At 46.1% G+C, this 27,948-nt stretch overlaps 1 protein-coding gene across 2 annotated transcripts; it reads right to left on the reverse strand.

Moving 5' to 3' along the window:
• Nucleotides 1-324: 324 nt before the first annotated feature.
• ptch2 (patched 2) lies at nucleotides 325-27,948 on the reverse strand. Of its 2 annotated transcripts, none has more exons than XM_074651237.1 (23): nucleotides 27,475-27,948; nucleotides 25,421-25,613; nucleotides 16,467-16,656; nucleotides 16,312-16,381; nucleotides 16,124-16,215; nucleotides 13,687-13,795; nucleotides 13,495-13,581; nucleotides 13,253-13,374; nucleotides 12,094-12,241; nucleotides 10,909-11,040; nucleotides 10,653-10,808; nucleotides 10,446-10,538; nucleotides 10,206-10,331; nucleotides 8,909-9,290; nucleotides 8,292-8,816; nucleotides 7,590-7,732; nucleotides 7,265-7,445; nucleotides 6,887-7,167; nucleotides 5,442-5,579; nucleotides 4,771-4,913; nucleotides 1,325-1,733; nucleotides 680-1,214; nucleotides 325-500 (listed from the first exon to the last, which is right to left on the reverse strand). In XM_074651237.1, the coding sequence occupies exons 1-23, from the start codon at nucleotides 27,625-27,627 to the stop codon at nucleotides 466-468; spliced, it is 4,443 nt and encodes a 1,480-aa protein (XP_074507338.1). In that variant the 5' UTR covers nucleotides 27,628-27,948; the 3' UTR covers nucleotides 325-465. The 2 variants fall into 2 exon arrangements, with proteins under 2 accessions (XP_074507338.1, XP_074507339.1); XM_074651238.1 differs by lacking the exon at nucleotides 27,475-27,948 and adding an exon at nucleotides 25,770-25,882.

Genomic DNA, 27,948 nt, shown 5'->3' on the forward strand with positions numbered 1-27,948 from the left:
GCAAATCACTTAAAATTATTTTGAAGTGTAGCAGCAAAAAAAAAAGAACACAACAATACAAATAAAACACTGACCATGTATGTTCAATAGCCTAATATCTTAATAACATCTCACTTTCTGTGGACACTTTTTACATATAGCACATTTCTTATTCTATACACTGTGAGGGGAAAAACAAAAATCAACCGCCCCACAAAAAAAATAATCTTTTACATCTGAACTTTTACACAAGAGTATACCCAAGTTATACAGTACTCTTTTAAATAGCTTCCTTCTTTTTTTAGTATTAAAATATATACTCATAGATTTATATAATTCTTAAAATGTCTTTTTTTTTCTTAATATGTCCTTGAAATAAATCCTCTCCTTTTTTGTGTGAAGTCTATGTACAGTTGAGAGTTCGAGGCGTCAAGGTGCTCCGGAGAGAAGCAGCCAGAGGCTCGAAGAGAGAAGGTGTGAGAGAGTCTAGCAATCTTTGGCTGCCTGGATCCTCAACCCACCTGCAGCAGAAAAAACAGAGAAAAGATGGGTCAGACATTGCTAAAAGAGAAATGAAGGCTAGAAAGACTGGAAAATGTCATTGAAAAAAAAATTTATTTCTTGATATGTTCTTTGTTTAAATGTCTCAATAGAAGATTAAAAGTCTGGTAAACCTGAGATTGACTGCTTAGGGGCTCACCTTGTGTCTTGCCGAGTTGATGCTCTGTCTGGCTCTGTGCTGCCTCCAGGTCCTGGAGCTCTAGAGAGTCTCTCTTACATGAAGAAAAGTTTGTTTTGTCACCACGAGTCCTCTTAGCAGCCTCAAAACAGTCCGACTCACTGTCCGTGTCAAAACCTTCATGCATGTAGCCTCGGTACGCCGCCCCCGGCAAGGTCGGATGCACAGCCACCGTCACGGAGGCTGTGGCCGTTACCATGGTAACGGGTCCTCCCACGCAGACTTGTTGCGTCGGCAGGGCGGAGTTGCTACTGCTGTAGCTCGGCCCTTTAGTCCTGTTTGGCTGAGGCCCTCTGCCGTTCTGCAGCCTGGGGCCACTCGGACAAGTCCTCCCGGGGATGTGAGGTCTGTCGCCGGGTAAGTGTTGCGCCTGGAGCCTCTGGAGGCCCGGCTGCTGCTCCCGCTTGTTTCCGTCCCAGCACGTAACCTGGGATTCATTTAAGGGTTCTATCCTTCCACCAGTGCCCGTTGTGTTTTCTTTGAATGGCTTCACCACCTACAACAAATAAAGATTCATCGTTTTACTTTCACGAAAACAAACACGTGAAGAACATTTAAAACACACAGGAAAGGTTTCTATCACATCTGTGTGGTTGTGCGGCGTACCGTAAGCTTGGGGAAGCTGGGGTTCTTGCTGGCTTCCAGCAGTATGTGAGATGTTGTTGATGGTGGAACACTGCCGTGCGATGCGATGTACGCGTTCCGGTCACAGTACTTATAATCCTCCTCACCGATCCCTGACGTGGTGGTCACCTCCGAGTAATACTCGGAGTCCGACGACTCCGAAAAAGCCTGTTGATGAGTCGACCGCGGGTTGTGGTGGCCCGTGTAGTAACCATGGTGGGTCATCGGCGGGGGCAGCGGGGGTTCGGGGGAAGGCTTCGGCAGGCGGCTGGCGTTGTCAACCGGGGTGACCTCGGCCGGGGGGCCCATCATGGACAGGAGGACTGGCAGGAGAACCAAGCCATTCAGCATCCCCAATACAGTGAGGATAGCCAACACAGCGAAGAAATACCTGAAGGATGGACAGAGGAGGTACGTTAGTTTTGAACATGAACTTGTAATCTCTCTTTTATTATCTGAAACAAGAAGAAGTTTCTTGTTAGCTGGTTAACTTAGTTAGATTTCCGTTGAGGTCAGGATAAACCAAAGCACTTCTGTGTTTACACTGAACAGGTCTGCTTGACCCTTCTTCTTCTGACCTATTGCCTGCATCAGCTAGATCGCACACACACACACACACACACACACACACACACACACACACACACACACACACACACACACACACACATTTGAAAGTGCATACACATATGCACACACTCAATCACACAGAGCTTCAATCCTTTTAATCTTGTTTTCTTTTGCATCTTAAGGTTTTTAGGGATTTGGCTAAAGTTCAGCTGGATTTAGAGCTTCAGCCAAACTCATGACACTTTTTACACAAAGTGTGACAACGTTTAACGTTTGACATGCAACTTAATTTCACGCAATTTTTCTTTTAATGTGACAGAAAAATGTGACAGGACCACTGACAGTGGCCTGATGTTTGAAATGGACACACAAACACACATGCGCGTGCACAACTCCAAACACACACATAGTTGGCACATGAGGAGGGGAAGTAGCTCAGGGGAAGAAGTCAGGGAAAGCCCAGTGTTTGTGTATCAAAGGCAGGGAGGGCAAATCTGATTCCCCGCTCAGTCCAACTAAAACATGCTTTGATGCCTCCACTGCTGCTGCTGCTGCTGCTACAAGACTTTCTCTCGCTCTGTTTTTCACTCACACAGCGTGTGCGTTTTTTTTTTGTGTGTGTGTGCGTGCATCTCAGTGGAGCGCTGAGGAGGCCAGGGGTGGAGGCAGGCCACAAGAAAGAGCTACCCAAGAAAATTAGAGAGGACTCCACTTAAACACTAACAGAAAGCAGAAAGAGAGAGACAGTGAGATGCTAACCACCAGCCAGACTTAAAGAGGTAAAAGAAAAGGGGGAGGATAGTTGGAATGAAGAGAGAAAAAAAAGGCAAAAAGGACAGGGATAATAGCTGCGTGGTGTTCTGGAAACATGCTTCTCTCCTCTGAATTGACTACTACAACGACTATTACTACTACTTTACTCGACAAAGGTCGCTCTCTAGGAAAAAGTTGCATGTTGGGTGTGATTTCACGAGCCATATTTTCTTCTTCAACCTCTGTCCCTGTTTTCTTCCTTTTATCAGAAGCACAACGCGTGTCATCCTAACCACTTTTGACAAAAAAACACTTCGGGGAGATATTTTCAATTTCTTTTTGTCTGCTCAAACCACGACTGTCTTTCAAACCGCACGCAGATGTTTCATCTGTACGCTTTATTGAATCAAAGCACGGAAATCACAAATAGGATGTCATCGTGTTTTAACGGCGCGGCATCGGCCTCCGCTTTTTCAGCCTCACTCGCTGGCTTTATTTCCAAAACAACGTCTTTAAAAACAAAACAAGAGAGGAGTGAGACAGAAAGAATGAGAGTGAGACGTTGGTGGGACCTCCAACAGTGTCTCACTGTTAGGAATTCTGTTGTTTATATAAACTGTAATCTTTTCCATTCGTTGTCAGGGCCTGGGGAGAGCTGTGTGTGTGTGTATATGTGTGTGAGAACGAGAGTGTTTACATGCCTGTACATATGTGCATTTCTCCCTGTGTGTGTGTGTGTGTGTGTGTGTGTGTGTATGCATATGTATCCTGCATGTGTGTGTGTGCATGAGAGACTCTGAGCAGAGCTGAATTAGGCTTGCTGTTTATTCAGTGCGTTACAAGGCCAGGAGATGTTTACAGCAGTATATTTATGCTGCTCCCCAGCTAGCCAGCTCTGGCTTGCCCCATTCACCCGACCACAGCTACAGCTACAGCTAAACAAGACCTCCAACAGAGATACTAGACCCTTCTGTCTCTCCATCTCACCCCCGTCCTCTGAAAATGATCTCTCAAAGAATCATGGGAGAAAAGAAAGAAAACAAAAAAGCTCTCTCTGACTTTCTTTTTCCCAGTCCAACGTCCTATTTACTCTCAATTTCTCCCTATTTACACCTCCTTATCTTTCCAATCCATCACCGTGGAGGATCCGTTCATCCACCCACCCACCCACCAGGACCTCATATCCTTGCAAGGAAGCCACCCTCGGCGTACTTCTCCTCCTCTCTCTCTCGGCTTCAGTCTCTGTTTCTGCAGAAAAACGGCGCTTTTTATGTCACGGAGGCCTGTTGCTGTCTGTGAGCTCAAGGTTGTGGTTTCGGGTTTGGGCCTAGACCACATTCGGCTGAAAAACATCGAGCTATTCGCCTTTTTTTCCACTCTGACCATGAAACAGTGGTAGAAAACGCACGCACACACAAGTACACACAATTTAAACACACACACATAGAGGGGAGTGATGTCTGTTGGTGGGCTTCAGACCATCTGACTGGCTGACCAGTTCAAATTTAGCTCCGCTTTTTATTACGGCACCCGACGCGGAAGAACAGAATGCCAAACGGATGATAGGAATTTTTACAGATTCCCTCTTGTATGTGTGTGTGTTTGTGTGCGTGTGAGTGAGAGAGAGAGAGAGAAAGAGAGAGAGGGGGATAGAGAGAGAGAGGGAGAGAGAGAGAGAGAGAGAGACACATCACCCAGTGGGTAGCAGAACACTTCCATGTTTACGAGCAGCTGCTACACACCCTTGATGTTTTCCCCATTTGTTGTGCTCTGAGGTTGGGGAGACGGGTGTGTGCTCCCAGAGTGACAGAACCAGGTGCATATTTGTCAGTGTGTGTGTGTGTGTGTGTGTGTGTGTGTGCATAAATAGGGGTATAACATTTCCACCTGCATGCACCACTGACCCCCCACAAGGCTTCCTCAAGTGAGGATAGACAACTGGCTCCACACATACACTAATGGCGTAAAACCAAAACACTGCTACTTCTGGAGGTAACAAATGGGCTGTGGAGTACCGTCACTCTCTCACACATATTAGCACAAAGTCAGCACATACATCGCCACACCACACACACACACAGATGCAGACACACACAGCATCTCACCTCATGATGAAGTCAAACTCTGACCCTGCCAGCATGAGAACGCCCAGCAGCGTTGAGATCGCTCCGTCGACCACCGGGGCAAACATGTGCTCCAGAGCCACCGCCGAGCGCTTGTTCCTGTTGCCAATCGCTGTCAGGAAGCCCTGCGGCAGAGGGGAAAGGATAAATGAGTTGGAAATCTTGCCGATCACACAGAACTTGTGCTTGCGGCGAGGCTTGGCATACGGTTCTGTTGGGGATCACTACGCTGCACTACAAGACAGTACACTGAGCTAGAACGCTGCCAGCGTGAATCAGGAAGCCAAAAGTTTCCTCGTAAATCTTTAATCACACTTATTTTACCTTTTTCACTTTCCATTTCAGGCACTAAGCCACAGAAGTCTGTGCTTTGCACTGACTTTAAAAACAACTCAAATGTTTGCAATGCAATTTGCAATCCTTTGCAACAAGAAAAAAATACATTTAATGAATAATAATAAATAATAATAAATAATATTACTGTTTAAATGTAATGCTTCCCTGAGGTAGGCAAATACTGTCTGTAGAAGGTATTCAACATTTGGACCAAAGCATCAGGTTTCAAGTAAAGTAGGTGTTTAATTGTAGGAGCTCAGTGCCCCTAACAGCTAATCCATCTGCGTGCTCTCGCTCTGTGCCAAGTCTTGACTTACCAGTGCGATGTGAACGGTGAACTCCACTCCGATGCCCACAGAAGCTATCAGAATGACCACAGGGATGGCGCTCAGTTTGATGCCGATAAGACCCATGATGCCAAACAACTCCACCGTCATCATGGCCAAGATGAACACCTGAAAAGAAGACACAGAAAGAAAGTGTTACAATCGACTGCCAGTATTCCAGTAACAATGGGATGATGAGGAAACATGCAATAAAACTCAAATAAAAGCATGTAAACAATAAAAGCGAACATGCTTTTCCTTAGTGACTGAGTTGAGCCCTTTTGCCTCTTCACCCCACACAATCTTTGACCCTGTGCTCAGGGTCTCAGCCACATGGCATCAAATTACCCACCCCGAGGCTAATACCTCCCCCTCCTCCTCCTCTTTCTCCTCTTCCTTCTCAGAGGTGGTTGAAATGATTGACAGGGCCTGAGACAACAGAGCGTCACTACCAGAACACCATACACATCTGTCTGTGTACGTGGAAAACAAATTATCTTCCCGCCTGTTTGCCTTATTTTATTGTTTCCGATATGTTTTAATGCAACATCTTGCAGTGTAATTCAGTGTTTCGGTTAATGTCTTAATAGTGAACGTACAATGTTACTGTAAACCGCAACGCAAACAACAAGTCTTAGAAAACAAGGAGGAGAAAACGGTTCCCGGCCAACGGGGGCTTTTGATCCCAGCGGGGGCTGCGAGCTGGGGCACGGTTAAATTGGAAATGATAAAAGCCGTTTTACTGCTCGACCACATACAGGCAGGGTGAGACCTTCACAGGCGGGCCGATGCTTGGAAACCGTACATGCATGTAGCTGTGAGACGGTGTTATGTCGCTGTCTCAATCGGTACTTAAATTAAACACATTCCAACTGAAACTGGCACTGTTGTTGTGCTACACTTCGGCCCCCCCAATGGTCGGGGATATGTGGATTTGTGTGAGTTTGGGGGGCCCTTAAGGACCACCGGTCCCACCAGCTTGTGTGTGAAATGTTTTCCAACCGCTGAACACTCAGACTTTTTCTCTCTCTCTCACACACACACACATATCCCTGATGGATGGGTTGAGCAGGCCAAGGTCGCAACTGGGCAGATCTGTCCTGTCCCCAAGTCTCTCCCTCTCCCTCTGACAAAAGCAGCGAGGGAGTTGGAGGTAGAGGCTTCAGGAGGGCAAAGCCTTTCTTGCTCCTTTGCATTTCCTTTTCTAAGGCCGGCCCAGCCTACATTAGAATGACAAAGGTCCCCGTGTGTGTGTGTGTGTGTGCGTACTGGCCCTCCGCAGAGAAAAAGGGGCCCCCTAGACAGCGTTATTGAGCTGTGCTGAGAAGGGTGAGAAGAAAGTGAGAGGAGGAAGGGGCTAATGATGTTGTTGAGGTAGCATGAGGTGGAAAACGTAGGAGCAATAGGAAGAGGTATGATGAAGAGGGCTTGCTTACAATGATGCCGGCGGTCCAGGGGTTGAGCAGCAGCATCGCACAGACCAGGAAGGTGCAGGCCAGCACCACGCTGATCGCCAGCAGGAACCAGTGTCTGAGGCCGATGTACTGCTCCCAGAACAGGAAGGGGTATCCGTTTGGGTAATTTAACACACCCTTGCGGGTAAACTCGTCGCAGATGGCCCGCACACTCTCGATGGCCTCCACAAATTCGCCGGCTTGGCGAAGGCCGTTCAGGTAGAAGGGGAACTGGGCGAACTCCAGGGGCTCTGCAGCTGGAACTGCAAAAGAGAAAAAGAGAAAAGAAAGATTGTATTGCAAGGCATTTTCTGGTGCGTCCTCTTTGGCCAAAACGATGCATTAAGATAAGATACTTACTGCGCAGATTCTCCCCTGTGGCGTCGTACTTGTCGTGAATCCACTCTCTAGGATGAGGGTAGAAGTTGGCCTGGGAGGCAGCGTAGCCCAGAGGATCATTACTGACCCAGACTGTCAGGTAAATGTAAAACACCTCCGCGGGGATCAAACCCTCTGCATCCACCAGCCGACGAGAAGTCAGCTAGAGAAAAGGGATTACAAAAATTCAGATTTAAGAATAGAATAAATGATAAAAAAAAAAAAAAAAGACAGCTGATAATGTAGTTATTCACAATGACATGTGGATTCTGTTTTAAAGTATTTGGTGTAGCTCTTGCAGACATACCTGGCTGTAGTTGAAAGGCTCTTTCTTGGAGCCGGTCTGGATGAGGAGCTTGTACGCCAGCGCTCCGTCCTCTGTGCCGTTGCGATAGCTGTCAGCTGTAATCCTGCCTGCCTGCCAGTCAGCATCAAAAGCAGCCTGGAGACCTGCGTGTGAGGTAAAACACACACACAAAAAAAGAAGAGAAAGGATTATTGCGGCTGTCATTTATAAATATTATGATTTCTGTTATCATCAAATTATAGTTGTCTGTCTGTGTGGGCAGTGATGTTGAAAATGTGAAATATCATGTTTCCTTTTCCTTTTTTTTTTTCATCTGGCTCTGATTGATTAAGTTGTTAGTTATCACTTCCTCCTGACTGGGCCTCTGACATGTTCTAGCCTGAGGACACACACACACACACACACACACACACACACACACACACACACATGCAAAGATAACCTATGACCCCAACCCCGTCTACCGCACCACCCCTGAGCCCAGGTGGATGGGGGTAAACAGCACGACTGAACTTTCATTCACCCTTCGCACATTCTCACTTCACACCCATTCACGCTTGTCCTTAGTTAAAAAAAACACACCTGAAAAAACCTGTTGCACCCTCTACTGGATTCTGACATCATTATCAGAAACTCCCAGGAGAACAGAGAGTAACTTATTACATGACTCACTCAAAAACACTCAACATGACTGAGTCTTACCTCTTAGCCAGTCCTGGAAGTAGTGCAGCCACATGCGGGGCAGTTTGCTGTCGCTGTCTCTGACCACGTATTTAACAGAGTTGAAGGCGTTGTGCAGCTGGATCAGCAGCCTCTGTGACCGGGCGTAATCGAATCCATCCATGGTCACTAGGTACATGTTGTAGAAGGAGAAATACTTGAACTGGGCGTCGATGAAGTCATACTCCTTGGTGTCGCGTGGCACGATGTCGGTTAGGTAGAGGCCGTCGTGCACCATGGTGGTCCCGTACAGGCTGAGGCCCAGGAGGCCCAGGAAGAGAACCACCACGATGGCTTTGCTTTTGGGCTTGAGGAGCAGAGGGGCGTATTTATCCCTGGCGAAGCTGGACAAGTTCCAGTGCAGGAAAGGGAGCGGGACGCACTTCTTTCCTGATTTGGAATCCTCCACCTGAGCCAGGAGGTCACGTGTGGAGCTGGAGGTCGGGGTGAAGAGCTGGGAGCCGTAGGGGTCCAGCACAGAGGTGGTGGGTGGGGAAGGTGTGATAGCTAGGGGAAGATCATACAAGCAGATAATGAGTGTTTTGGTATTGTGATTTATTCGTGCTGACTTTAGAGAACGCTTTGAACGCTTTAGTTACCTTGAGGCTGTGAAGTGGGGCAGACGATGATGGACGGCGGGCTGGTGGAGATCTGTGAGGTAGGTGGTAGGATTGTGACGATATGCTGGCCGGCTGCGTCGCACTGCGTGAACGCCTGCACCGTGGTGGTGATCTGGGTGCTGGTGGTGATTGTCGATCCCGCCGAGTACTGGTGCGTGTGCGCCGTCGTAGGCGTGTGCGGCTGTTCTCCGGCGTCCGACAGCTCGTGCGGAGAGAGGTGGATGACGCGGTCGGAGCAGGGGCTGTAGAGGCAGCAGAGGACGTCCAAGCGCTTGTCCTCGCGCCGGTGGAGGTCCAAACTGAGGATGGCGGGGAAGATGAGCAGCACCATGGCGAAGTTGAACACGACCACAATGGCCGCCTGGGGAGGGAAACACAGAGAGACGAAATGAGAAACAACAAAGTGAGAAAAGACAGAGAACAGTATGTAAAATTACAGACACCCTAACCCAGCTGGGGAGAGTCAGGGCTCAGACCACAGCCCAGAAAGTAAAGAAAAGCCTTACTCTAAATCACCAGCCAGGAATACTAAGCGAGCCAGACGGGGAGAGGAAGAGAGAGAAAAGAAAGAAAAGAGAGCCAGAATGAAAGAAGTGCTAGAAAGACTGAGAGAAAGGAGCAGGAAGGGTACATATATGTTGCGAGTCTGAGCAAAACCATCACCCTTCACCACCGCCGCTGCCTCCCTACTCTCCCCAGCCCCTGGAGCTGACATTCTAACTGGCTGTGGTTTCCAGTGTGTGTGTGTGTGCGTCTATGTGTGTGTATTTGTGTGTTTGCTTGTGTGTTACAGACCACCCACAGTTAGTCACAGATCAGAGCAAACCGCCTTGACGGGCCAGTGATATACTGATCCACTCCTCCCTCCCTCTGCTTCTCCTTCTCTCTCTGTCTGCCTCTCTCTGTCTGTTCATCGCTCTCTCTCTCTCGCTCTGATTATTCCACATTATACACACACACACACACTTATGCACATATACACAGAAGCAGAGTCACGCACACACACACACACACACACACACACACACACACACACACACACACACACACACACACACACACACACACACACACACACACAAAAATGTTGGCCCCGTAGGTGCAGCGGCAATAAAACTGGGAACAAAGGCTTGCCTTGCTCTGAATGAATGTCACCTCTCTTAAGTTATCCCTTTCATTTTCAAAGGAGCCTCCGGCCTCTCGGTGTGCGATTGTGTACATGTGTTTATGTCTGTGCGCATGCGTGTGTGTGTGAGAGTGTGTGTGCAAAACATACCTGCAAAGAGAAAGCTCGCAAGGCAGGGATGGGTACGAGAGCGGCCATAAAGAACGCAAGCATGTTGTTGATGGAAGTCAGAGCCACGCTGGTGCCGGTGCGACGCAAACAGTCTCCTGTCCGGTCCTGCGAAACAAAAACAAGACAACGTTGAGAAGAGAAAAGAGGCGACGAGAGGATAGGAGAGGAGGAGAGGAGACGAGAGGAGAGGAGAGGAGAAGAGAGGAGACTTAAATGTACCTTAAAGGGGATGTTACTTCCACCCTCTGTGAAGGAATGAGCCAACAGAAACATGTCATCCACACCAATCCCTAGTGCCAGGAAGGGAAGCACCTGGGATGGGAAAAGGTCACAATGAACATTTCACATCAAAACCACCGAAAGACCCCCCCTTAATCATACAGTAATGTTACACAGTTTATGTGTGCAGCTTCCTTTGTGTTGTACCTGTGTGGTGGCGGCGTTGAAGGAGAGGCCAAGCAGGGAGCAGAGACCCAGTCCTGCAGCCACTGACAGAGCCACTAACAGCACCCCGGCCAGCCCCACGGCCCCCTGGGACTTGGCGCAGTCCCACCTTAGCATGGTCACACAGGCATAGGCCAGCTAGAGAGGAGACATCCATATTAAATATTAGTAATTTTACAGTAAAGTTACACATTTCTCATGAACTTGCAAGCCGATTTAAATCAATTATCATGCTCACCATGAGCAGGTATCCTCCCGCCACCCTGATGACGCTGACATCGGAGAAGGATTTCATGATGTCGTTGAGGGTGGTGGTGGAGAAACCGTGGATGGACTGGCTGGAGTTGGATGGGATACTCTGGTGGACCACCTGAGGGAGAAATATCAATTAATTATCAACGAGTTCAGCTAAATAAAATACGCCAATATACTTTCTTAAGCAGATTACCTAAATAATTAACAAGTGGACTGACAAAAATAAGATACTGGAAGCACTGGAGTGATAGTTAAATGTACATTGGAGGGGTTGAACTGCAGAGTAACTTGTTTTTTGCACATGAAAACACATTTCCTCCCTCTGACCAATGCTACCCCAAGCCTCTCCTACAGCCCCATATTTCAGGGCCCTCTTACAGAAAAAAAGCACCCTGTCCCTTTGAAATGTGTATGAAAGTGAGTATGTGTGTGTGTGTTTTTACATGTGCTAGCATGTGTGTGAGTGCGTGTGTACGTATGACAACTGAGGAGTAATGAGCACAGATGCCAGAGGTTGTGAGGTCAAAGGTGAAAGGGATGGGATCACATGGCTCGGGAGGCTGTGCTCTACTCTGTGCCCCCCGAATGGACCAACGCTCCCCCAAAAGCTGTTTACCGCTCCGCATTTAGTCATCATTCGCAATTTCAGATAGATCTGTTCTTGTTCTTTAATGTGTCACGAGGAGGTGTCATGTCTCATGTCAGTTTACGTTAGAGTTTGTTACCCCTCCTCCTTCCTTGCATATGTCCCTCCTTCCCCTCCCCTCCCTCGCTCCCTCACCATGGTGGGTGTCAGCTATCACAGCAACAGCTTGTTCCTATAACTAGGGCTCTGACAGAGAGAGATGGTTGGCCTACCACACACACACACATATGCATACACACACACACCTACTGCCCTGATCTGCCCCGTGATTCGCTTTACAAGGGAGCTGAAGACTGATGGAATTCAGACACTGCAGAATAAGTGTGTGTTTGTGTGTGTGTGTGTGTGTGTGTGTGTGTGTGTGTACCAAAGCAAAACAAGACTGCACAGGGACAAGGAAATGCCTCCCCATTTTTCTCATTCTCCTCCCACTTCTTCTTGGTGGTCACGATACAAATCTATACTTCTGTCCATCTTTATGCGAGTATTTGAATATACATGAAATGTGTGACGTGTTCTCACCTCCACAAACTTCCTCTGCCAGGACTCGAGGATGGCGGTAGCCTTATCTTCGTTCCAGTTTATGTCATGGATCTCGTAGTCGTCTTTAAAGTGCTCGTACAGCTGCTTCGGGCTCATCAACAGGAACATGGTTTGGAGAGCCTCCGCACTGCAAAAACACACAGATGTAAGCTGAAGACACCTTAGAGATGTCTGGCTCCCCCTGAAATCATGCTTTATTGTGTGTTGAGCTGAGTTGAAACCTCAACTGCGTCATCCATCTCACGACTAGCACATTAAAAATCATCCAGTCTGACTGTTTAGGTGTTCTTGGTAACCTACACAGGAGCATGCCTTTCTGTGAATGGCTAAAAGGCAGGTGCCTTTTCTTCCAGGACTTGTCCGCCTGTCTGTCTGCCAATGTAAACAGCTAAAAGCAGGTGTTATCTAGTCTGCCTGTCTGCCGGTCTCTCGGCTGGGATCCCAGATGTCCTCAGGTTTTTTCTTGGCACAGACACAGTGAGCAGCGGTGCTGCTCGAAATGTGAAAGAAATGATCATAAATCACATCCAGGAGTAGCCTAAAAGTGTGGCTCTTGCAGATGGGACTGGAATCCTCTTTCATTCAAGGCTCTGTTGGGCCTGCGTGGGTCAGGATCTGGGCTCTGACCCAACGCTGTCACTCCATTAGTATTGGCCATGCTTTTAAATCCAGTTGGAGTCAATAGGAAAACACTGAACTCTGGAACGTGTCTTCTTAAGAGACAAGTCAGCTTAAGGAAAATATGAATTTGAGTGTTTTTTCCTTCCTTCTATATCTTCGTCTTCTTTGGTCCCTTACACAAAAAATGTGTAACAGTCTGTGTGTGGGGGTTGGGGGGGGCTTTATGTGGCCGTCAATCATCTTTAATTGGCCTATCCTGGACCGGGGTCATGCAGGAAACCGATCCCTCTCGGTACCAGGCATTCCTAGCATGTGTCTGTTGGGTTATTAGGGGTTACACAGATTCCACAGTCACGGCGGCTCGCAAGCTGACGGGCTGCTTGCCCTGCTTGGCTGGCAGCGATCACACAACGCCCCACCCGTACAGTCACATCCTCCAATAAGACAAACTTATGACACACTCTGTAAAACCAGTGCAGTGTCTAATCTTTCTCTACACGTCGTAATAAACACACACCTCAGCAGAGCGTCCTGGCTACTCTTGACTCGCCCTCCCAGGATCAGCTCCTCCTGCCAGTGCATGAACTTCCGGCTGAAACCATGGCAACCACCCTGGAGACGCCCGGCAATGTCGGGACTCTGAATGGACGAGCAGCAGAGGAGCAGATGGGAAAAATAGAGAAATATGTGAGGTGTTAGTGCTGTTTTCATCTACAACGTCTTGTTGTTTATAACAACTAAACTTAGGTGTGAGCTTACCTCTCCTTGCTCCTTGTTGGGTGCACTGAGAGGGCAGTCAGGGTCTGAGGGGTCTAGACATGGCCTGTTCATGTAGGCATGTCCCACCTAAGGAATCAAACATTACAAAAGTGTCAGTAGATGGAAAAAAAGTATGCAACTAGACAAGTCTTTCATTCAGAAAATCGGTTTGTGTGTGTCTGTGTGTCCTACCTGGGCTTTATCCAACATCTCCTTAAATCCTTCCAGTGAAGTGAACTGACTCAGCTCCTCCATTAGCTTGACTGGATCTAGATTCATCCACTGGATATCTGGCATACCCCTGGAGAGCAAAGATACACACACGATGAGCATCAACCAACACATAATCGAAAATAACTTGAAGAAGTAACTGTAAAATAGCTTTTATCGCTTTGTGCCTGCGAGGCTGTGTGGCTTCGCATTCCTGCTACTGTGAGCAGAAAAAGTACGATTCTTTCAGTTCAGTTTAATGCGCTCTCTCTTTCTGGTTGTGCCGGGGCTACGCAGGAGGCTAGCTGCAGATACAGGATAAAATAGCGTTTATTATCCTGTTTCACGCTGCCACAATGCCCGGGGAAAAGGCACGGTGGCTGCCTGCTCGCTTCCATTCCTCAATGTCCTGCACTGAGTCATAACGATTACCTCTGCCTCCCAAACATCTTGATAAGGAGGGAGGGAAGGGGAGAGGTTGGGAGGGAAATAGGTGAGGGATGAGAGGAGAAGCAAAGGGGGAACGCTCGCACTGTTTGTTGTGTGATGTTCACGGGCAAATAAACTCTATTTTGAGCCTCGACTGTACCGCCATCCTCCTTCTCCTTGAGATAAATTCATAATGTGTTCCATATAAAGGTCTATAAATCGATTCTAAACTATCCAAATTAACTGCTTTCTCGTGCTTTTGGCTTTCATGGTATGTTTGCTGAAGAGACTAATGTCTATCTGGAGTGTTTTACATGTCTTGACCAATAATTAGCATCAATTTATAGCTAGATATCCTGCTTTGGAAACTTTTTGCTGTGTTTATCTTTCAGAAAATGAACCGATCCACTTTAATATTATCGACGGCTGCTACATTATTGGCAAGATTTTGGGATTCCATGCAATAAAACATTTAAGATGGACATTTCTGCAATGAGACAAAGTAAGAAAGAAGACAGACAGAAAGAGATGGAAATAAAAGAGCCCCAAAGTATCTCAATCTCCCTCCAACGGCTCATGAAGAGAGCTCCTCTCCTATTCCCACATACCAGGGTCCCTTTTGCTGCTGCTCGCAAAGACACACTCCTTTATCAGCTAGTTTTTGCTTGAGTGAACCGGGCCTGGGCCCTTTTGTTTTTTCATAGATTGCTGCTCTTTGTTCTCCCAAGTTTTTTCTCTCTCTCTCTCTCTCTCTCTCTCTCGCTCACTCTTCCCAATCTGCCTTTCTCCCTCTTCCCCTTTCTCTCTCTCCATCTCACTCTTTTTTTTGCATTTAAAACTGAAGTGAAGCGGAAGCTGAGGGGGACACACGGGCCTCAGTGACCGCCACAAGTTCCCTTCAACAGCTCCATGTGAAAAAAGGAGCAAAGAAAACTATTAATAAACAACAACAGATGCTGAACACTTAGTGTGATTTACAGGAATACTTGGGAGACGTGTGAATCATCAAAGATCCTCTCTGTGGCTCTGCTTTCACACAAGCCAACTGGGAGATGCTAAGGATGGGATGTTTGTTTCTGTATGTGCTGGCTTTGTCATGCAACATATCGCTGTCAGCTCTGGACAGAAATATAAACAAATAATTTGTTTGCTGAGAAACATCTGCTATGATCTAAACTATCTTTTATAAACTAAGGACTCAATTGAAATATCACTTCTGACGACGAGAAAAAAAAAAGCTCTCTTTCAGTGACTTAATTTCTCAAGAGAACTTCGTCCTGAAAAAAGGAGAAGAAAAAAAACTAAAATATGCCCAGACTCCACTGTTAACCGTCTTGTAGCTTCTCTCTGTCTTTCTCGAGGGACTTGAGGCTTGAATACTGCCCATTTTATTTGTTGGACAACTTGGGAGCTGGGAGCCCGGGGCATTACCATGAGAATGCCGAGTGTTAGCCGTGAGCTGACAAAGCCGGCCCCCCTCCCTCCTCCGGGGCCCCTGCACTGATGGACACTCACTCGTAAACTGAAAGAATGCTTACCATTGTCTGACCCAAAGGGCTCCCCTGCCACCACCACCACCACCACCACCGCCACCGCCGCCGCCTCCCCGCCCTCCGTTCTACCAACCCACCACCCAGTTGCTGCTGCAGCCATCTCTCCTCTCTCTCTCCATCCCTCCCTCGCTGCATCTCTCCCTCTTTGAATTTCTCTGTCAGGACACCCCCCTCCGGTCCCTCTCTGGGCCCTAAAAGAACTCTATTACTGACCGCCGCTGTCAGTCACAGCACCCACTGACAGAACCCTGAAAGCCCAACTGTATGTCTCCATCGAGCATGTGTTAAAAGTTACGGACCTCTCCAAAAGCCTCTAGTCTGCAACGCAAGTCAGATGGAAGCAATGACAGCAAAGGGAGAGCCAAGACTTTCTATGAAATGTTTTAATATGCAAAAAAAAAAGTAAAGTAAGTTGGGTCAAATATTCCAAGACTTACGGTAAATAGGCGGAGCCACCCTGTAGTTTGGCCCCTTCCCAAAAACAGTCCAATGGGGTGATTATCATACAGGGGAATAGCTTGTCAATCATCTGGGATCAGGAAATAGAAAGGAAGCACGATTACACACCACAAATCAGGGAAAATATTTATGTACAGAAATAAAAAAAATGAAGTTGTGCACTTACCCTTTCAATCATGACATTTTCTATAATAGGAACTCCTGATTTATAGCATATTTTGTTAAGATCCCACGACCTACAAGAGAGAAAATTTAATTAACAACTCTTATTGTCGACACGCGAGGAAAAGTTTTCACATAACATGTCTGTGGTTCACTTACTTTCCAAACAGTGACACCTGGACCTTGCTGGCGGACAGGGCGGCTTCCATGTGAACCAGCAAAGCCTCCTGGGTAAGAATATTGGTTCCCTCTTCTTTGGGGGTCTGGATGAGCATCTGTGAGGTAAATACTGACTCCTCTCCCTGCTTCTCCTTGGTGTAGCGAAGCTCCGTGCTCACCCGACTACCAGCTAGAAGACAAAGGATAAAAGAACAAATGAATACTGATAGATAGATCGATAGATCGATAGATAGATACTGTATATACGTTAGCACATTTCTTTAATGCTCATACAAAGACACACACACACACACACACACATTTGGATCCTATAACAAAGTGTGCTCCGTGCATATATATGCACACACACTTACACAAGAAGAACACACACATATATATCGACCAACGCCCTTGGCCCTCGCCAGTGTTGGTTTTGAAGGCACTTCACACAAGCCAGCGTCTGGCCAAGAGAAATGAGTAATACAGCTTCTCATTGGCTCCTCCTGTGAAACAGATGTGCCCTGTTCATTTGGAAAAACCAGCCCTCTGATGCCCCAAAAAACCCTCTGCCACTGTGCTCAGAGGCAGCAGATATCGATTCAGTCATTTCGGGTGCTTGAGAGAGTTGGCTAAGGGGGGAACAGTGTTGATATGGCTCACAGAATTTGGGATTGAAAGACATTAAAGAACGCGAAGATAAAGAAAGGTAAATAGAATCAAAGAGAGAGATATATTAGATGTCAGAGGTGATGATGAACAAAAAAAAGAGATAGAAAGAGGATGAAAAAATAACAGAGAGAGAGAGAGAGAGCTATGTTGTGCTGTGCGGTAGACTCCAGCCCCCTAATTACAGGAGGTTGCCCTGAAAAGAGTTTGCCAGCCGGGGGGATCTGTGCCTGTGCCAAGTGGACATGAAACATGCCGCGCTGGATCACAGAGGGCCCGTCTGCCCCTCTCGCTGTCCCACTACATGACAACCCCAGAGAGGGAAAGAGAGGGAGGGAAGGGGGGCAGTTTGGAAACAAGCGCTACCTCCTTCTTAATTCTATCGCTCGTCACTCTTTTACTCACTTTCCCTACGCTGCACTCAATCCTGACTGCATCTATTCCTCTCTTAATACTCCCTATAGCTCCTGCCTCTGTCTTTCTCTCCCTCTTTCTTACCCTCTCTCTTCCCCTCACGCTCTCTGCACCTCCCCCCAGCCTGGAGCAGGCTCCTATAATTGATGGGGAGAAAAAGAAAAAACAAACTATTCAGCCTATGCCGCAAAAGTGTGAGATCAGGTTAGAACTCTGGGCCTTGGAGACACAGTCCAATATGTATGTCTAGGCTTCGCTTTTCAAGGCTTTAATTACCTACGCAGGGGCTTTGGAATATAAGGTCACCTCGATTATTTGCAGTCACGGGTGTCTGGCTCGATGCATCCCAAAAAAAGAAAAAAAACAACCTTAAAAATCTCGCTGGATATCCTTTTCACATCTGGTCCGACAAAAATGTTAAAGTCGACAAGTTTTTATAACACTTTTATTCAAAAATAGATGTAGAATAATATCCTCAAGACTATTGTAGTTGAGAAAATAAAGATGTTTTTTTTAAAGGTTCTTTGAGTGTATTTGATTTTTCACACTGTAAAGCACAAGTAAGGATCTGGATTGGTGTAAAAACGGTGCTCCACTTCCTTGCCACACAGATTTCCAATCAAAAAAGGCTACTACAAAATGGAACCCTTTCCGTTCGCGGACCTCTTTGACATCTGTTAAACCTTTTTTGACATTTCGTATGTTAACCTCTGCAGCGTGGGGTTTTGATCCCAACAGGAACTGGGTGGCTCGGAGAGACTCTGGCTCTGTAATTACAGGCCTCCTGAAGTAAATTATAGCTATTTGTGTCTCGTTCCTCCCATCTGGACCACCCAGGCAGCCAGTCCTCTCTCTTCTCTCTCGCTCTCTCTCTTTCTCGCCTTCTCTCCTCAACCCCTGGTCCGGCCCCAACCACCCAACTCTGAGCTTCGCGACTACTCTCGCTCTGCTCAGCTCACCGCTCGCTCCAGAAGGAACCTTGTCCTTTTCTTTTCTTATCTGTCTTTTCTCTCTATCTCCTGGTTTCTCTTCTCCTTTTTCTCCCTCTTCTTTCTACTTAGTTCTCACTCTTTTTCAATCCCCCTACCCTCTCTCTGCACTCAGGCTGCGCTCCACACAGCCTTAAAGAGACAGTTCCCGGAAATTTTCCCACCCTGGGAAGAAAGCGCCTTTGAGTGTGGAAACCCGGGGGTTTCAACACCCAAGCGGCTGGTAATTTTACTACATGAGCAATTTTGTAACATGAAATATTAGTCCGTGTTTGGCAGCGTGATCAAAAATGAAAAAAAAAAAAAAAAAAGAATCACAAAATGATCACAACTCTTTCTAAATCACACTCGCAGTTCTTTCATTGGATGTTTTCGAGAAACTCGACCACCATCCTCACAAATTTTAACTTGCTGGGTGAAACATATGAATTCATTTAGCTTCACCACTAAAAGCACTTTCACAACAGTTACGACATCAGGAAAGTGAAAAGCAAATGAAAAATGTCACAACAAGCCCTGACATGGTTTCATGGCTGTGTATGAATGTGTGTGTGTGTGGGTGTGTGTGTACACCGGTTTAAACACTGGACCCTGTCTCCACCAACCTCAGTCATTTCCTCTCCACCTGACCCTTCCATACCCGAAAGCCGAACACCCAGAATCCCCTAACTCGGTGAAATATGTGTGGCTTCTCACATCTGGCTTCTAGGATGGAGGCAAGGCCATCTTTAAAGTGCTGCGCTTCAAATTTATTCTATTCTACTCTATTCTGTCTTGGTGGCTTACAGGCCTAGTCCCGGTTCCAGGCCATGCTAGGTCAGACCAGGCCACCTTCAAAGTTCAGTGTGGTAGATTAGCTGGATTAGGGGGCCTCTGAAAGGCCCCACGCTGCTATGGAGGAAGACCCAAGACGAAGAGGGCTGAAAGTGACATGTATGCTTTTACCTGCTATGTCTTTCCTGATTTACGCAGCGTGGCAACATGAGGAGTATTGAACAGAACCTCCTTTAATAAAAGATAGATTTAAGGGAAAAAGAGGTCTGACCACCAAAGAGTAGCAACACTATAAAAAAAGAAAGCCTTCTTCTATCCATCATTTACTTTTTCTCTGAGACGTTTTTTCCCCTCCAATAGAGGTCCTTTATTTCTTTTGATTTTCAGCAAAGGAGCCAAATGAGAAATTCATTCTCTTGGCCTGGCACCCAGCATCACAAAAAACCTCCTTTTGTCACATGTGGACCCTCCAGAATCAGGACTGTGCCCAACTTTGGGTCCTCAGCCTGGCCCTGCCCTATATGGCATTCCCTAGCCAGGGCACCGCCTAGAGCGGGCTGCCCCCCAGCAGATGGGCCGTTCCTCCATACAATCCTTCAGTGCAGCAGCTCCACACTGAATGCACACCCTTTTGTCATTCAACCCTTCAATTTCTTTCAGATGTTTCCCAACAAACAGCGGAATAAAATAAAGAGGTTGTTTTTTTTCACAACAAAACCAAATGGACCAAAACTTTCCCAGCCTGTAAAACAATGCCAGAGTTGGCTGTGGGAGGGTGAGGCTGGCACTTTGGTATCTTACCTATAGAAACACAGTGTGTGTGTGTGTGTGTGTGTGTTTTTGTCTTCACACGCACGCTGTATCTGTTCATTAATCGCCAAAGACAGTTATTTTAGGAGGAAGAAATCCTAATTAATGTGCGAAAGCGAGAAAAACTAAATTAATCAACTTCCATGTGTTTGAATCCTGCAGCTCCCAAAACAACCACCCTGAGATCACACCTTAAAAACAGTATAAAACAGCGAAAACAACATGAAAATTCAGTTTCACTTACATTCTATTCAGATGTGCCAGTGGTGTTAGCCACCACACATAAATTTCCACCAGGGTTGGCATTTAGGCACTTTCTATTTCCATATGTATAGGCTTGCCTCTGCTAATTATGCTAATCATGGGCAGAGTTGGCCACTGTGAAAAATAGTCACATTAGACACTCCACTGACCGCTAATACTGCTTAATGTGTGGTTGAAACATACATTCATCCCCGCCTGAAAGGCAAAATTTTTCCACGTTGCTGGTCTCATTCAGTCGAGAAATGAATTTATTGAGCCCAAGAAGCATTTCTTTTTTCCCTCCCAAGTACCAAGAAAATGTTCAGTCTCTCTCTGTCTCACTCTCCCCTTTACTTTTAATACTTTCACGGTGTTAAAGACAGAGGCAAATGGTGCAAACTCTAAGGTGACTGGTGCCGCTTTATTTGGCGTAGACCAAAGACAAAAGGTTGCTCTTCAGCTGGGAGAGAAAGGGTGCCACACTATATTGATTGAGTTTTCATTATCCCGTTTTCAGTTGCATTGCAGCCTTTCTCAGTAATGTTGCATTCAATGTCGCAAAGACTGACAGTTTGTTGCCCCTTTTTTATAAAAGCTTTGGCTTTTATAAAAACACCACACTACACTTTTATGTTATCGCTGTAAATGTGGCCACATGATGAATACATTTGTTTTAATTCAAAAAGACAGGTAGGGAGCAGCCTGTATCATGGGGGCCATGTGTCTGTCATATGCACGTGTATCTATAGCTGTGTTTATTTGTTGGGGGGTGGTCTTGGTCTGACTGTTGAAGAGTGTGTGTGTTGGGGGGGATGCTGAAAAAGGGGATGGAATGAGGGAGACTTGGATTGAAGGATGGCGGGAAGGAGGGGGTGAAATAAACATTTAGAAGTGACCCAGGTTGACTCTGGTCTTGTTTGTTCTCTCTACCAGTGAGGTCCTGGGCCCTGAGCGCTGGGAGTTTATTTATCTAGCTGGGGCACCACCGCGCACTATTCACCTCCAATAATGCCTCATAGAGCTCCCTTTCTCTGTCTGAACTGGGGCGCTGTGTGCGCTCCGATGAATTATAGCATTTACCTGCTGTGCCGCTCGGAGGTTTGTTTAGAGAAACTGCTCCAAACACCGAAAATGCCCACGTGTGCATTCGCTCATTCACGTCTTTTCTCTCATCCAGGCTCTCATTTAATCAATTTCTTGGTCTGATTTCACTGCTAACAGGCTAAGCTAGTCTTCAGTCTCTATGCATTCATGCTATGTGGACTGTGTATGGTCTTTACCTCCCCCTTTCCTATCCTCTTTCTACACGGCCTCTTTATGGGACATGTGGTGCGCCTGCTATCCGGATAGGCCCTGTCTCGCTGAACTCGTATTTGGACAGCTTGAGTCTGTGTACATGTCTGTCATGCCTCACCCAAACTCTGCCAAGAAGGATGAGTTTAGTTAATGTAAGAGTAAACACCGCCACTTTTACATGGAGTCCGTTTCTTTCCTCTCTTTTCCCAAACAAGCTTTTCAAATGGGCCTTTGTAAAAGGGGAACGATCGGAGCTCAAACGTCTAAGACTTAAAACAATTATTCAATCACATTGCAGAAATATTTTAGTACAAATTTCAAGCTTCTCTCTCAAACAAACACACCCTCTCACAGCGCTTTATGGTGGAAGAGAGACAAGCAAGAGACAGTCTCACACTTGATGTTTGTTCAAGTGAGACAGGCAAAAACACAGGCAAAAAAAAAGTGTCAGCTAGCCGTAAACCTTCCACCCTGTTCCTGCCCCAACCCCCCAATGTCTGCTCTCATCCTTCTCTTCTTCCTGCACCTCTTTCTTTTACGATCTCTCTCTTTTCTGCTGGTGGACAATACAGACTGGGTCACACGCTGCAGCCCAGCTCACATCAACTTTCACACTCTCAAAAGGTGAGCAGGCTGTATACGCCTGAACCGTAGAGGATAAGGTAATGTGTGTTTACAGTATGGAAAGCTTCATTTACAGAGAAACTACAGAAACTGGGGATCTATAGAAATATAACGTATAGAGCTGCAATGATTATACAGAAAAAAAAACTATTCAAATCTATTTTGTTAATCGATTAATCGTTTAAGTAATTTTTCACGCAAAAAAATTCTGAAAATTCTGTTTTCAGCCTCTCAAATATTGAGATTACCTGATTTTCTCTGTTTTTATATGATATTAAAGTGAATATCTTTTGGTTTGGGACTGCCAAAACAAGACAAGACATTTAAAGACATTACCTTGGACTCTGAGAAACTGGGATGGACATTTTTCAATATTACCAATATACCAAACGATTAAACGATTAATCGAGGAAATAATAGGCGGATTAATCGATTATGAAAATAATCGTTAGTTGCAGCCCTAATAATGTAATTCAGACACTTTCCAAACAAATATGCTACTCTGTGATACACATTTAAAACTTGCTAAACAAGACCTGTGTGAGAAATCAAAGGTTTTTGGTTGGCGATGTCTGTCTCAGAGTGACTGAGCAGTAAAACAGAAATAATCCTTAATCCCCCTGTCAGACTAAACACCCTGATATTGTGTCTTTAATTCTCACCTACACAGGTGTGAGGACTGCAAGCATGATTAACCCCTTTACTCTTTTGTTGCATGTCCCCCTTACATCCTTAAGACAAACAGAAATGATATGAATAAAGGCTGTATACATGGAGGTATGTTATGAACTCAGGTACGCGTAGCACAGACACTAACTTTACCGACCTCCCTATTCTGTCTCCTCTCTCTCGAGACAGACTCTAGCACTGCTGTGCTCTGTTTCACAGTGTTTTGGTCCTGTAGGAGGGGAGGAAGCAATTAAAAAAGCCCTGGTGGCCTAACTTCACAGAGCAGGCAGACAGACAGGTAGAAACATAAACACACATACACAAAGCGTAGGCAGACAGACGGCCAGGCAGACTGCACACACCAAAGGTGGCAAAGATGACAAGTGGATGTGTTTGTGTGTGTGTGGGTGGTGCGGGGGCAGCTTCTAGTATGAATATATGATGGGAAGCATATGCCCCTAACACATTCACACACACACACACACATATATAGTGTTAACACATACGGTGTCACTTCACAGCTAGGTTATTCTGAACAAATGAGGACACGAGTGGGAAAAGCTTTGTTTATGCTGCAATCTGGAAGAGCCGTTTCATAAGATTACACTACATTAGAAATTAAATGTCTTCTAAATTAAGAAATATACGCAAAAACAGTCCAATAAAACTCAAAAAACTGAGTCCCTCAATGTGAAATCAGCTGTCTTATTAGAGAGAATATCATTCCGGCCTCTTCTGGCTCATGTGCCATGGTGCATGTGTGTGTGTTTTTCCGTGTTTGTGTGTGAGAGAGAGAGAGAGAGAGAGCGAGGGAGAACTAACCTCTCCTTGTTACCGAACCACTTTACTCTCCATTGAGGCCCTAGCAGCTTTGTCAATGGGCTATTGGTGGAAACAAGGCAGGCAGAAACTTTAGAAACATGGCCACGGCCTCTTAAAGGCACAGCATTCCTTTTCAGCACCCCCCCTGTTCAACTCTCTCAATCCCACAGCAAAACAACTGGCACGCAAACATCTAAACATCTCCTTTAAGAGATGGATCCGCCAATTAGCTCAAGAGGTAATCCGAAGCTTTACACTAACCAGAATGAAACCAAAGAAAAAGGAGACTGTGGAGATTCAAACTCTTGTTGCCTGCTTTTGTTGCAAACTCAGGCTTTTGCAAGGTCAGTGACTACATTTACTGAAGTTTTTAAATTGTGTCTGATAAAGGGAACTTATTTAAATTCCTGTGCAAGTGAAGCGCACAGACCTCCAAACACTTCTCCCGACACCAGCGGCAGCGGCAGCAGCAGCAGCGTGTGATTTCTCAAACACCTCCGCACAGCTCCTGTGGGAGCTGCCCGTCCCCGTCCTCTAGTGACATGGTGGGCTTAAAAAACCCCATAGCGTCTGTTTATATACACCAACTGCTGTAGCGCTTTTAGAGTGTGCAAAACAGGTGGGTAAACTTCAGCTGCATTCACTTATATTTTTTCTTCTTGTGAGGAGGAGAGGAGGAGGGAGGGAGGGGGGTTTTAGGGAGGTGGTGCCTGCTTGCCTGCCTGCCTGCTTGCCTCTTGTTGAATGGAATCCAAGAATAGTTAGGGACCACACAGGGAGCCGAGGGGGGGAGGGGTCCGAGCCCTCAAAGATGGCTAACCATTCACACAGTCCATCTGCTGCGGGGATCAGCCCCGGCACTGAAAGCCTGGGGGTTTAAAAGGAATTTGGCCAGTGTGAAAAACCAAATAAAGCTGCCTCTACCGCTGAAAATGTACAGATAACTTAAATCTAAAAACGCACAGAGAGAGCGGAAAAGAGAGCAAATCTAAAGGTTTGTGAGTCAGCGTAGAATCACAAACACAGTCATAGTCTGTAAGACAAGCCACAGATAGTCAGAGACTGTTGCAATGCAGTCGTGTGTTTGAGTTTCTCAGGTAAACTGTGACTCATTAAGACATGAGCAGACATCAGCTGAGCTTGTAGAATACGACATCCAGTATATTCCCATCCACAAACATGAACTACTACGTAAAAGGAAGTTAATACTCCATGTACAAGCTATTTGGTACTTGTATTCCTTTTATACAGCGATGACGGTGTTGATAACTCTTACTTTCATCCAGACAAACATAAAAACAACTTGAAACCAGCTAACACAAATCCTTGTTGCTGCTTTAGTCTGGATTTCATCAGTTCATCAGATCAGTCAGTCGGTGAACACCCAGTGCCCTCCCATGGCACTGAGATGACACTAACGTGGCCACCCTGCGTCTTCCCACCAGCCACTATTGTCATTCAAACTCTAGTTAAACCCAGTGGGGAAAAACAAGCTCATGAAAATGTACAAACCTCTAAACAAAAAGTCAGTAAATCCAGAAGCACAGAAAGATGCCATCTGAAGGATAAATGATGTGTAACAGAAGAGAACCAATAACAACCCCAGAGTCTGCTTGCAAAAGATCAAGAGAAACTTCTTAAACTCACCTTCCACCCATAGCTGCTCGATGTCCGTTTCGATTGCTGCGACTCGGAGTCCCACGGACAGAGCTCCGAACACTAAGAGTCCAATAAAGAGGACCTTCCCACAGTGCCGCTGGATGTGGCAGCCCAGAGAGAACAGGAGGGCCTGGAACCTCGCCCGGATCCACAGAGGAGCTTTCTGACCTACCGCCTTCCCCTGGAATCAAAGCAGGAGGGGAGGGCGAGAAAAGGACAGAATTATTATCACCATGTTACCACACATAAATAACGCAGCGTTGCGCAACTGTCCACAAAGGCAGCTTGTATCTCTATCTGTGTCACGAAGAGTTTCTGAAGCATAGTGACGACTTACATCCAGATAACCCATGCATCTGTATACAGCGAGAGGTGTGTGGAAGTCAAGGTGAAGCTTTGTATAACAGGATGACAAGTTAAGATGCTAACCACAGATTTGATGCCAGTGCTGTCCTACCCCCCTGAGTGTGTGTGCGCTGTCAGATTCATGCCAAAACCTCACGTCTATCGCCAGTCCAGCCCCGGGACAGGATCTCCCATGACACCCCACATCTGAGATGATTTAATCTGCACGGTTGTGGCAACAATTTTTACTGATGTTAAGCTTCCGGGGGACACTAGTTCATAACAGTTTAAACGTACAGAGTCCAGAGAAACAGCGATGAAAAAGAGCTTAAAAAACACTTTTTTACTTATTTTCATCCATGCAGAAACAAACCCAGGACTTAATCTACATAGGAAGCCACAGGTTATAACTGCAGTTTAAGATTTAGAAAAAGAACAATACTGTCTTGTCAAAAAGGTGTCACTCTATATATTAGATGCCTTATATGAATCTGTTTTTTAGTGTAAATGCAGTACAAAGTTATCACCATATGTGTAGTGCTGTTGAACAGAATATTGGTAGTTAACTGCAACTATTTGGGTAAGTACAGAAGCCTTGTATAAACTAATACTATCAAAATGAGCTGGTTATAAATAGAGTTTAAGATGCAGTAAAAATCTACATTATACACTTTTTCCCCCCTCTAATTTGTAAAAATATCTGTCAGGATCTCGACCATTCAGTCCCTGTGCTATACACATGTCACTGCTGCAGGAGACATTGCACTGGTGTTGTGGTTTCTCTCAGCAGTGCTGAAACACGTCCAAGCATCCGGGCGGTCCAAAGATGCTTTGTCAGATCAAACTCAATCAGTGAATTCCTTTACAGGACCCACCACATTTCCAAACAGACCCCGGGCCAGTGCGCTCTCTCCTGCTGCCTGCACAAAGCCAAAAACACGCACAACACTGGGCTGGGGATGTGGGAACAAACCCTCACTCACTCACTCACTAACTCACTCACTCCCGGTGGCTTTAATAACAACATAAATGAATGGGATGTCTGGTGTCCATTCAAACAAACAGCGACGTTTAACATGCTGCCAAATATTGGATTATTGAACCTGATCTCTCTTCCATTATCTTACAAGGAGTCTCTTGAACATGAACTCATATATCCTGTGACTTCCCTGCACTATGGAATATTTCCTATATGACCTGCTATATAAATTTGTTTTTATCTGAGCTGTACCAGTGTTTGTTTGTTTGTTGTTGTTTTTTTTTTTATTCTTATTGTGTTTGTGAAAATAAGAAAACCCAATAAACATATCATAATAAAAAAAAAAAAAATGATGCCAAAATGTGAAACTCTTGTTAAATTGTTATCACTTTTATTCCAGAGGGGGTTCCCAAAAATGTCACGCCAAGCTCAGACTTCTAACAGGCTTTTTTTTTAACAGTAAACGTTAAGTTTCTGTTGTCTATATATCACCTTCTGATGACTATTTCTAAATGATAAACTGTGGACACCCACGGAGGAGCTGTGGTGGTCCCCCAGTTTGGGAGCTGCTACTTCAGCCTACATTCCCACATGCGCCCCTCAACTCCAGATTAGATAAAATCAAAAAGCTGCACTTTGAAACAACTTTTCATTCACATTTTTGCAGGACTGAATGAAAACTGCCTTCCACACCATATCGGGGAGCATTTGTTGTCACCTTTGAGATCTGTTTAAGTGCGAAAGCAGCGTGGCAGTAGCTGGGTCTCCGGAGCACGTCTGGGTTGGCAGCAGGCGGCTGGGAGCGCGTATAACTCGGGGGTAAATCTCCATAGACGCCGGTGGCCCCTGGGACCCCGCGATCCGAGGCCATAGTCCAAAGAGTGGGGAGAGAGAAGCGACAGAGAATCGGTGCGAGTTCAGAAAAAGCGACAATAATCCAACATAGGAGAGGAGCGCATCCAGCACCGCCGGCGACAAGTCAGGAGAGGAACGGTTTCTAGTCTTCCCTGGAGCCAAACAAGTCTCGAAACTCCATCCCAACATTATGCGCCGAAATCCGTAAAGATCCTTCAGTCTTCATTCGTCCAGATAGTTCATGAAACGACGTCTCAGAGCGGAGTAGTAGTAGTAGTAGTAGTAGTAGTAGTAGTAGTAGTAGGAGCTTGTGTCTGAGCCGTCCGTGTCAAGTCTA

Source organism: Sebastes fasciatus, chromosome 11 (assembly GCF_043250625.1).
Source record: "Sebastes fasciatus isolate fSebFas1 chromosome 11, fSebFas1.pri, whole genome shotgun sequence".
Taxonomy (NCBI): domain Eukaryota; kingdom Metazoa; phylum Chordata; class Actinopteri; order Perciformes; family Sebastidae; genus Sebastes; species Sebastes fasciatus.

Excerpts from the sequence above, each read along its gene's own strand:
- ptch2 (XM_074651237.1), bottom strand. The coding sequence starts at position 27,627 with ATGGCCTCGGATCGCGGGGTCCCAGGGGCCACCGGCGTCTATGGAGAT. Across the intron at positions 10,539-10,652 it reads TCAACGCCGCCACCACACAG|GTGCTTCCCTTCCTGGCACT; the intron begins GTACAACACAAA and ends TTCCCATCCCAG. Across the intron at positions 7,446-7,589 it reads AGCCTTTCAACTACAGCCAG|CTGACTTCTCGTCGGCTGGT; the intron begins GTATGTCTGCAA and ends CCTTTTCTCTAG.